Source organism: Heterodontus francisci, chromosome 7, assembly GCF_036365525.1.
Source record: "Heterodontus francisci isolate sHetFra1 chromosome 7, sHetFra1.hap1, whole genome shotgun sequence".
Lineage (NCBI taxonomy): Eukaryota > Metazoa > Chordata > Chondrichthyes > Heterodontiformes > Heterodontidae > Heterodontus > Heterodontus francisci.
The window spans coordinates 21,843,086-21,855,265 of NC_090377.1; the positions used below are offsets into that span (position 1 = coordinate 21,843,086).

Here is a 12,180-nt window from a genome sequence, read left to right on the forward strand (position 1 = left end):
TGAGATTCCAGAGAGAAAGCAACATCCAGCAGCTTGTTTCCCAGCAAGTCAGAAGGCACATGCCCTGCTGTAGAACCCCACATCTACAGTAGACAGCAGTGAACTAGAAGTCATCCACAGTCTTCAATTGAACTTTCAATCAAGAGAGAAATCTACAATCATTCAGGCCTGCACCCAGTGACAAATTGATGTTCAAGAGAATTCAACTAGTTAATTGTGACCACCCCCACCACCCTCCACCACCACACTAAAAATCACTTTCCCTTTTCCCTTGTCTACCTGTCTCTTCTTGCATGCAGGTGTGCAAGTGATGCACAAGTTGCGACAATTTCAGAATAAGACTTATTGATCAAGAAACAATTGATTTTCTGTTTTTTTAAACCTATAAGAAAACCTGTCATCTGTTTTTTTTGAAAAATAAAACACCAAGGGGTTAAACCCTAACAAGAAAACACACTTGCTGTGGTCAGGTAGGGAGTTGAACATTGAGAACCACCCACATCGCACCACGTGGCCGTAACACTATTTTGATTAGGTGTTGTATTTGAGCTGTTGCTTCTCAATAAACTACTTAAAACCTTTAAACTAAATCACTTGTGACTCTTCAATTCTTTTGAGTGATCTGTTACCCCGATCAAATCTTACACCTGCACCTGAACAGCATTGGAAACATATCCAATGTCATATTGGTTCAGGTGTTATAGAGGAATCTCTGGTATCAGGCTAGGACAGGCATAATTATCTATTGCATGTATTTATAAGGGGCCAAATATCTGTTTTAAGACCAACTTAAGAAATTGGCTTGCCCTGAGCAGAGCGGGTATCAGGCTCTGAAAGCCAGCAATGGAATGCAAATATCTTGACTAATAAATACCTTTTATTAATTTCTGTCTTTGAACAAAAGGAAATTGACAGAGGACCTGATCCGTCTCTTTCAAATGCTGAAAGTATATATAATACATATGTTATGCTAGGTGGAGATACTAGAGAAGCTGGAATTGTTCTCCTTAGTATAGAGATGGCTAAAGGGAGATTTCCGAGAGGTGTTCAAAATTATGAAGAGCTTTGCTAGAGTAAATAAAGACTTCCACTGGTAGCAGGATCAGTAACAAGGACAAAGATTTAAGGTAATTGGTAAAAGAACCAGAGTGGAAATGAGAAGAAATGTTTTTATGTAGAATTGTTATGACTTGGAATGAAAATGTGATGGAAGCAGATTCAATAATAACCTTCAAATGGGAATTGGGTACATACTTGAAAAAGAAACATTTGTAAGGCTATGGGGAAAGAGCAGTGGAGTGGGATTAACTGGATAGCTGTTTCAAAGGCTGGAATTTTACACTCGGCGGACGATCCCGCCTCCGCCTGGTCTGCGATCCAGACCGCATTTTGCGGTTCCCAAGGCCTTAATTGTCTGAGGCAGGACTTTCATCTCATTGAGGCAGGGAGTCCCGCCTAATGGAGTGTCGGCCAATCAGTGGGCCGGCAGCTCTCTGTCCTAGCAGCCCGGTGGCCACTGCTGGGACTGCAACCCAGCTGAAGACGGAAGATGTTGGGGAGCCCAGGAGGACTGGTAAATTTCTGGGGCCTCACTGAGGGCAATCGGGGGCAGCCCTGGGTCTGGCACAGGGTGCCAGATCAGGCAGGCCTCCCCTGGATGTCAGAAAGCTGCCTACTTTTAACAGGTGGCTTTTCTCGGGACTGGGCTGCCTGCCTGCCAAGGGTAAAATCCCTATGGTGGTGGGCAGAGGCCGTTAAGTGGTCATTAAGTGGCCACTTAAGGGCCTTGATTGTCCTGGGGTGGGCGGGCCATTTAGCACCGCCGCCCTGCATTAAATGGCGGTGGAGACGGGATCAGGCTGGGAAGGGCCCCCCGAGCCTCCCACTCCATTTTACGCCCCCCGCCCCACCACCACCTTCCAGCTCTTTAGACGGCCATAGAATTCCAGCCAAAGAATCAGCACAGGCATGTGTCTGGTTGTGTCTCCGCACGCTGAGATTCGAAAGAGGGAAAAAACTTACAGTGACATCACGGGAAATCTGCAAGGTGATTGGTTGGGTAAGTAACAGTTGTTATTAAGGACTTTAGATTGTAGTGGGTAGTGTTTGGAGTAGAACAAGGCCCCTAGTGTAATTAGTATTTTTTAAAGGGAGTAACTAATTAATCTCAAGATAAGTCATGGCAGGAAAGCTCGCACCCGTGATATGCTCCTCCTGCGCTATGTGGGAAATCAGGGACGCTTCCAGTGTCCCTGATGACCATGTGTGTAGGAAGTGTATCCATCTGCAGCTACTGGCTACCCACATTATAGAGCTGGAGCTGCAGGTGGATTCACTGTGGAGCATCCGTGATGCTGAGGATGGCATGGATAGCACGTTTAGCGAGGTGGTCACATCACAGATAATGGCTGCACAGGCAGAAAAGGGCTGGGTGACCACCAGGCGGAGTAGTAGGCACAGCAGGTAGTGCAGGAGTGCCCTGTGGCCAACCCCCTCTCAAACAGATATACCAATTTGGATACTGTTTGGGGGGATGGACTACCAGGAGAAAGCAGCAACAGCCAAGTTCGTTGCACCATGGATGGCTCTGTTGCACAGAAGGGAAGGAAGAAGAGTGGCAGGGCTATAGTATAGGGCTCAACCGTGGCTTACAAAAGAAATTAGGGATAGTATTAGATCCAAGAAGGAGAAATATAAAATGGCCAGAACAAGCAGCAAAGCTGAGGATTGACAGCAGTTTAGAATTCAGCGAAGGAGTACAAAGGGATTGATTAAGAAGGCAAAAATAGAGTATGAGAGTAAGCTTGCAGAGAACATAAAAACTGACTGTAAAAGCTTCTATAGATATGTGAAGAGAAAAAGATTAGTGAAGACAAATGTGGGTCCCTGACAGTCAGAAACGGGGGGGATTTATAATGGGGAACAAAGAAATGGCAGACCAATTAAATGCATACTTTGGTTCTGTCTTCACAAAGGATGAAACAAATTACCTCCCTGAAGGCATATGGGATACTTGCCTTTATTAGCCAAGGCATAGAATATAAGAGCAGGGAGGTTATGATGGAGCTGAATAAAACAGTAGTTAGCTGGAGTACTGTGTACAGTTCTGGGCACCCCACACTATAGGAAGGATGTGATTGCACTGGAGAGGGTGCAGAGGTGATTCACAAGGATGTTGCTTGGGCTGGAGCATTTCAGCTATGAAGAGAGACTGCATAGGCTAGGGTTGTTTTCCTTAGAGCAGAGAAGGCTGAGGGGGGACATGATTGAGATATACAAAATAATGAGGGGCATTGATAGGTTAGATAGGAAGAAACCTTTTGTCTTAGTGGAGGGGTCCAATAACCAGGGGGCATAGTAAGGGGCAGGAGGTTTAGAGGGGATTTGAGGGAAAATGTTTTTCACCCAGAGGGTGGTTGGAATCTGGAATGCACTACCTGAAGAGGTGGTAGAGGCAGGAACCCTCACAACATTTAAGAAGTATTTAGATGAGCACTTAAAACACCATAGCATACAAGGCTACGGGCCAAGTGTTGGAAAATGGTATTAGAATAGATCGGTGCTTGATGGCCGGCACAGACAAGATGGGCTGAAGGGCCTGTTTCTGTGCTGTATAATTCTATGACTCTATGACTCTAAATGTTGGGGAACATAGGGTCTAGTGAGAAGGATGAACTATATGAAATCAGTATTAATAGGGAAATGGTGTTCGGGAAATTGATGGGATTGAAGGCCGAAAAATTCCCAGGGCCTGATAATCTACATCCTAGAGTGTTTAAGGAAATGGCCCTTGAAATAGTAGATGCATTGCTGGTCATTTTTCAAATTTCTATCGACTCTGGAACAGTTCCAACGGATTGGAGGGTAGCTAATGTAACCCCACTATTTAAAAAAGGAGGCAGAGAGAAAACACAAAATTATAGACCAGTTTGCCTGACATCAAGTAGTGGGGTAAGTGCTAGAGTCCATTATAAAAGATGTAATAGCAGAGCACTTGGAAAACAATGACATGATCGGACAAAGTTAACATGGATTTACGAAAGAGAAATCATGCTTGACAAATCTACTAGAATTTTTTGAGGATGTAACTAGTAGAATAGATAAGGGATAACCAGTGGATGTGGTGTATTTGGACTTTCAGAAGGTTTTCAATAAGGTCCCACATAAGACATTAGCGTGCAAAATTATAACACATGGGACTCAGGGTAAGGTACTGAAATGGATAGAGAACTGGTTGGCAGACAGGAAACAAAGAGTAGGAATAAGCAAGTCTTTTTCCGAGCGGCAGACAGTGACTAATGGGGTACCGCAGGAATCAGTGTTAGGACCCCAGCTATTCACAATATATATTAATGATATAGATGAGGGAATTAAATGTAATATATCCAAGTTTGCAGATGACACAAAGCTGGGTGGGAGTGTGAGCTGTGAGGAGGATACAGAGAAGCTCCAGTGTGATTTGGACAGGTTGAGTGAGTGGGCAAATACATGGCAGATTCAGTATAATATGGATAAATGTGAAGTTATCAACTTTGGTGGCAAAAACAGAAAGGAAAATTATCATCTGAACGGCGATAGATTGGGAAAGGGGGAGGTGCAGCGAGACGGGTGTCCTTGTGCACCAGTCGCTGAAAGTAACCATGCAGGTGCAGCAGGCAGTTAAGAAGGCACATGGTATGTTGGCCTTCATAGCGAGAGGATTCCAGTACAGGAGCAAGGATGTCTTGCTGCAATTTTAAAAGGCCTTGGTGAGACCACATATGGAGTACTGTGTGCAGTTTTAGTCTACTTATCTGAGGAAGGATGTTCTTGCCATGGACGGAGTGCAGCAAAGGTTCACCAGACTGATTCCTTGGATGGCAGGACTGACGTACGAAGAGAGATTGGGTCGATTAGGCTTGTATTCGCTAGAGTTTAGAAGAATGAGAGGGGATCTCATAGAAACCTACAAAATTCTAACAGCACTGGACAGACTAGATGCAGGAAGGATGTTCCCGATAGTGGGGGAGTCCAGGATCAGGGGTCATAATCTAAGGATAAGGGGTAAGCCATTTTGTACTGCGATGAGGAGGGATTTCTTTACCCAGAGAGTGGTGAACCTGTGGAATTCTCTGTCACAAAAAATAGTTGAGGCCAAATTATTAAATATATTCAAGAAAGAGTTAGATATAGTTCTTAGGGTTAAAGGAATCAAGGTATATGGGGAGAAAGTGGGAACAGGGTACTGAGTTTGGATGATCAGCCATGATCGTAGTGAATGGCGGTGTAGGCACGAAGGGCTGAATGGCCCACTCCTGCTCCTATTTTCTGTTTCTATGGTTCTACGATGGGCCAAATGGCCTTCTTCTGTGCTGTATGATTCTATGATTCCATGTTAAGCAAGTTAAGTATCTTTGGCTGTGAATACTGAATGAAGCAATAGGACTATAAGATTAACAAACCTCAAGAAAGGCTAGAGATTATTACAATAATGCAAAAGCAAAAGCAACATACCACGGATGCTCTCTCCACAAATGCTGCCTGGCCTGCAGTGTTTCCTGCATTTACTGTTTTTATTAGAGATTATTATACCCTTCTCCCCCACTCCAATGCATGGAACAGTGAAAGTGACCCCAGAGAAAATAGTTACTGCTGGGTCAGTTAAGTTCTTGAAAGAAAAAAGCTGGATGAATATCTGGTTAGGAATAGGACAGTAGGGATAAATGTGAACAGAAATATTGTAAGGAATGTAATGATGTTTGTGCTATTAGGACAATGGAAGTGTCACTATAGAAAAGAACCAGCTAGATTTGAATAATGGAGTCATAGAATTATAGAAACTTACAGCACAGAAGGGGGCCACTCTGCCCATTGTGCCCGTACTAGCTCTTTGAAAGGGCTGTTCAATTTAGTCCCACATCCCAGCTTTTTCCCCATAACCCTTCCCTTCAAGTACATATCTAGTTGCCTTTTAAAAGTTCCTATGGAATATGATTTAATCACACTTTCAGGCAGTACATCCAGATCAAAACAGTCCTCTGTGTGAAAAAAAAATTCTCCTGACTTAGTGAATACTTAACTAATAGAAGATAGCAATTGGATTACTCTTGGGTCTCCAGAAGAGTCTTTTGAGAACTTTCCCTTAGGAAAGTGGCTTTGCTAATGTGAATTTTATTGATGGCCTCAATAGCACCATGCTGATTCATAAGACCATAAAACAGCAATATCGTAAATAAAATGACTAATAAGCATAATTAATAGATGCTGAGCAAAACATCTCTCTTACCTCCAAAATAGTAACTGTTTCCTGAATTAATCTGTACAGTTGAATGAACAGTCGAGGCAGCATCGTTGTCCTGTGTGATGCTAACATGATTCCTTCTTGCATTGAAATGGATGGAATGCCACTGTCCATCATTCAGCTCTGTACCTGCAAAATGTAAATCAGATCATCACAAAATCGAAGACACTACTGTTAGCAGCAAGTTGAAATAAGCATGATAAATGGGGGCACTACATTGTGCACTGAACTTATGCAGTTGTGTCACCACTATTCATGATACATGAATTCTTGTTCAGATATCAGTATCTTTAACAGTTTTAGTATAACAAATGAATAGCAATGTGCTTCTGAGAGGTTTAGAGTCATGAATTGATTTTGAGCTGATGTATGTAGATGCCATCTGTTGTTTAACCGAATATGCACATGAAAACCTAAATTGTTTCTTTAAAAGGTGTTTCGTTATCTATCACACTGTGCAATACTGGTAACAAACACGTGAATGGATTAACTGACAATATTTCTGTGTGCTTTCTTACCAAAGGCATTAACCCATCTAAAACATATCAAAATTCCTACAGTGGATGTGCACTTTCTACATGTATATAGCAATAAGAACTTAGTGTATGTCTTCAAAATGGGGACTGAATTATGTCTACGTGCCCTAGTCCAATTATTCATCACCTACCATGCCCGATCCTCACCCCCGCTCTAAACCCTGTGCCCCCCGCCACCCAGTCCTGACTCTATCCCATTCTCTAACCCTGCTTTGTTTGAAGCCTACATTTGGTCTGGTGTCCCCATGTGCAATGTTACAGGGTATTGAGTTGTGTAACATAAATGGGTTAATGTAAGGTGCTTATTTGTAACACTGCAAATAAGTCGGCTTCAAAGAAGTGTAAGTGATTTGCACTTAAAGACAGAAATTGGGCTGTCAGAGGAAAATAAGAACAGAAGAACATAAGGAATAGGAGCAGGATTTGGCCATACAACCCCTCAAGCCTGCTCCGCTATTCAGTAAGATCATGGCTGATCTTCTACCTCAACGCTGCGTAAGCAGCATGTGATAGACAGAGCTAAGCGATCCCATAACCAACGGATTAGATCTAAGCTCTGCAGTCCTGCCACATCCAGCTGTGAATGGTGGTGGACAGTTAAACAACTAACAGGAGGAGGTGGATCCACAAATATCTCCATCCTCAATGATGGGGGAGCCCAGCACATCAATGCGAAACATAAGGCTGAAGCATTTGCAACAATCTTCAGCCAGAAGTGCCGAGTTGATGATCCATCTCGGCCTCCTCCTGAAGTCCCCAGCATCACAGATGCCAGACTTCAGCCAATTCGATTCACTCCGTGTGATATCGAGAAATGACTGAAGGCACTGGATACTGCAAAAGCTATGGGCCCTGACAATATTCCGGCAATAGTACTGAAGACCTGTGCTCCAGAACTTGCCGTGCCCCTAGCCAAGCTGTTCCAGTACAGCTACAACACTGGCATCTACCCTGCAATGTGGAAAATTGCCCAGGTATGTCCTGTACACAAAAAGCAGGACAAATGCAACCCAGCCAATTAATGCCCCATCAGCCTACTCTCAATCATCAGTAACGTGATGGAAGGTGTCATCAACAGTGCCATCAAGCAGCACTTGCTTAGCAATAACATGCTTAGTGATGCTCAGTTTAGGTTCCGCCAGGGCCACTCAGCTCCTGAGCTCATTACAGCCTTGGTTCAAACATGGACAAAAGAGCTGAACTCAAGAGGTGAGGTGAGAGTGACTGCCCTTGACATCAAGGCAGCATTTGACCGAGTATGGCATCAAGGAGCCATGGCAAAACTGAAATCAATGGGAATCAGGGGGAAATCCCTCCGCTGGCTGGAGTCATACCTAGCGCAAAGGAAGATGGTTGTGGTTGCTGGAGGTCAATCATCTGAGCTCCAGGACATCACTGCAGGAGTTCCTCAGGGTAGTGTCCTAGGCCCAACCATCTTCAGCTGCTTCATCAATGACCTTCCTTAAATCATAAGGTCAGAAGTGGGGATGTTTGCTGATGATTGCACAATGTTCAGCACCATTTGTGACTCCTCAGATAATGAAGCAGTCCGTGTAGAAATGCAGCAAGACCTGGACAATATCCAGACTTGGGCTGATAAGTGGCAAGTAACATTCGCCACACAAGTGCCAGGCAATGACCATCTCCAACAAGAGAGAATCTAACCATCTCCCCTTGACATTCAACGGCATTACCATCGCTGAATCCCCCACTATCAACATCCTAGGGGCTACCATTGACCAGAAACTGAACTAGCCATATAAATACCGTGGCTACAAGAGCAGGTCAGAGGCTAGGAATCCTGCAGTGAGTAACTCACCTCCTGACTCCCCAAAGCCTGTCCACCATCTACAAGGCACAAGTCAGGAGTGTGATGGAATACTCTCCACTTGCCTGAATGGGGGCAGCTCCAACAACACTCAAGAAGCTTGACACCATCCAGAACAAAGCAGCCCACTTGATTGGCACCGCATCTACAAACATTCACTCCCTCCACCACCGACGCACAGTGGCAGCAGTGTGTACCATCTACAAGATGCACTGCAGCAATGCACCAAGGCTCCTTAGACAGCACCTTCCAAACTCGCGACCTCTACCAACTAGAAGGACAAGGGCAGCAAATACATGGGAACACCACCACCTGCAAGTTCCCCTCCAAGTCACATACCATCCTGACTTGGAACTATATCGACGTTCCTTCACTGTCGCTGGGTCAAAATCCTGGAACTCCCTTCCTAACAGCACTATGGGTATACCTACCCCACATGGACTGCAGCGGTTCAAGAAGGCAGCTCACCATCACCTTCTCAAGGGCAATTAGGGATGGGCAATAAATGCTGGCCTGGCCAGCGTCGCCCACATCCCATGAATGAATAAAAAAAAAATCCACCTTCCTGCCACATGCCCATACCCCTTGATTCCATATTTTGAGGTGGAACTTCAGTCACTTTGGCCAAATTCTGGATCATTAATACCATACAAATGGACTCCAGTGCCAGTTGCAATGACCCCCTTTCAGTCCAAATCTTTCATCCCAGAATGCCACCTATGTCTACTTGCATAAGTCGATACCTCTAGCCTATTGAAAGTGTTAGGCGGCAGGATGCTCGGGGAGGAACAAAGGAAGAGGAGTAGGCTATTCAATCCTTTGTGCCAACTCCACCTTTCAAGTAGAATATGGTTACTCTGTAGCTCAACTCCATTTGTTCACCCTGATTCATAATCCTTTGATGTCCTCAAGTCTTGAAAATTTCAGTTGACTCAGCATCCACAGCATTTTGAGGGAGAGAAATCAACATCTTTTCTACCCTCTGTGGAAAAAGTTCCCCGACTTCACTCCTGAATGGTCCAGCTCTAATTTTAAGATGACTCCATACTTGTTTTCGATATGGTGGAAGGACGGGCAGAATAAGCACACATCCCCCTTTGACTGGAATTTACCACTGGAGAACTAAAGGGGCGGGAACCCAGTGGGTCTGAGTTCCACATGAATACAGTACCTCTATTGATCTTCTGCCAAATTCTGCCTTAAGAAGAAAGAATGAAATTCCCAGGCTTAGGTTTAAGTACTGGATAGTATATTGAGTTTGAATACTGCACCCCTGGTTCAGTTCCAGCCCAAATGATGGCCTGAATTTCTACCTCTGCCTGCGCTCAGAAACTAAGTTTGAACAATCCTAATTCCCGTCCAAAATTGTCCATAATTCTCCAGTAATTTACACTAAGTGTACAGTCTTGCTCAGGAAGACCACAGATATGATGGATGGTCACTGTGGGAAATAAGGCTAGCACAGTAGGGTATGCTATTCTGAGATTGGAGCTAAAGCATCCTGCTGGGGCAGAGAAAATTGATCTTTATTCCCCATTAACATCATGCTCTCTCTCCTTTGAGTACACTTCCTTCTTGCCCTCCATTAATCTCTCCCTCCATATAAACTCCCCTCCCCATAGTCACAGCTTGCCATCTCATGTGACCTTGTTCCCCCCATTATGTCGAAAACAGGTAAGGACATCTATGGTCACTTCCTTCTATCACTCTCCATTCCCAGCCCCTTTCCACCTCCCAACCCTACTTCCCTCTGTGTCTGCCCCTTGAAAAAACTCTCCCCCAATTCACTTACAACTGCACTTTCAAAATCCCAACTCTAACCTTTCGCCCTCCACTCGCCATGACATTTTTGCAGCTACTAATCCACTCAACTACACCCTCATCTCCACCTTCGCTGCTCCATTAAAACCATTACTATCTCTCTCAGCCTGGTCATTGCCCCTTGTACAGCCCTCATCACCACTCCCTTAAATCCAAGGGATGCACATGAACGGACATGGAGGACAACTGGTTTAGCCATTCACTACCAGATCTCACTGGACGATATAAAGCCCAATTGGGTCCTACTTTTGTCTGCCAAAATTGGTCCCTATTCCAAGATCATCTAGAATGCAAAAATAACCCCCAGCAACATTTGTCTACTCTCCCCTGTCTCTTCCAATCTCACCTTCAACATAAAACGTGAGGAGTTCATCGACTTCTAAGATTGAGACCATTCTATCAGCTGCCTTTGCCACTTCCCTCCCTTTCCTAAGCCCACCAGACCAAATTTCCTCTAAGGTTCCTCCCTTATCCAGCCCTGAACTTGCATCTTTCTCTACTTTCTCTCCTCTCTCCCCTCATGCCCTCTCTGAGCTCATCTTGTCCATGAGATCCAACTCCTACTCCCTTGACCCCATTCCCACTAAACTGTTGACCTTCCTGATTCCCATGTTAGCTGGTACTGTTAATAGTTATCTCTCCTCAGAACCCCTCTCCTTCAAATCCACTGTTATCATCGCTCTCCATAAATAACCACTCCTTGAGACATCTGTTCTTTGCAAACTACCACCCCCATCTCCAACCTCCCTTTTCTTTCCAAAGTCATTAAATGTCCTAATGTCTCCCATATCCATCCCCATCTTCCCTGGAACTCCATATCTGAATCCCTCCAATCAGGTTTCCGCCCCTGACACAGTACTGAAACGACTCTTATCAAAGTCACCAATGACATCCTTTGTGACTTTGACAGAATTAAACTTTCCCTCTTTGTCTTTCTTACCTCTCTGCAACATTTGACACGGTTGAACATGCATGCAAACATACGAATTGGGAGCAGAAGACAGCCATTCGGCCCATCTAGACTGCTCTGTCATTCAGTAAGATCATAGCTGATCTGTTTGTGTCTCGAATTCCACACTCCCATCTACCCCCGATAACCTTTGATTACCTTGCCTAACAAGAATCTATCTACCTCCACATTAAAATTATTCAATGTATCCGCCTCCACCACCTTCTGAGGCAGAGAGTTCCAAAGTCGCACAACCCGTGAGAGAAAAAATTTCTCCTCATCTCTGTCCTAAAAAGGAAACCCCTAATTTTAAAATAGTGTCCCCTAGTTCTGGACTCACCCACAAGAGGAAACATCCTTTCCACATCCACCTTGTCAAGACCATTCAGGATCTTATAAACTTCAATCAGGTCTTCCCTCACTCTTCCAAACTCCAGTGAAAACAAGCCCAGTCTGTCAAACCTTTTCTCATAAGACAACCCGTTCATTCCAGGTATTAATCTAGTGAACCTCTTCTGAACCATATCCAATGCATTCACATCCTTCCTTAAATAAGGGGACCAAAACAGCACACAGCATTCGGGATGTGGTCTCAACAATGCCCTGTATAACTGAAGCATAACTTCCTTACTTTTATTTTCAATTCCTCTCATAATTGCATTCCATTAGCCTTCTTTATTACTTGCTGTACCTGCATACTAACATTTTGTGATTCATGCACGAGAACACCTAGATCTCTCTGCACCTCAGAGTTCTGCAGTTGTTC

General features: G+C 44.3%; 1 protein-coding gene across 1 annotated transcript in view; it reads right to left on the minus strand.

The window, feature by feature from the left end:
• The window catches only part of LOC137371883 (contactin-associated protein-like 5), a gene marked incomplete at its 5' end in the record, with an annotated part of 700,863 nt that overhangs the window by 406,941 nt on the left and 281,742 nt on the right, over positions 1-12,180 (minus strand). Inside the window, one exon of the mRNA XM_068034867.1 lies at positions 6,266-6,409. Coding sequence (XP_067890968.1) covers positions 6,266-6,409 — 144 coding nt within the window. The remainder of the gene's footprint in view (positions 1-6,265; positions 6,410-12,180) is intronic.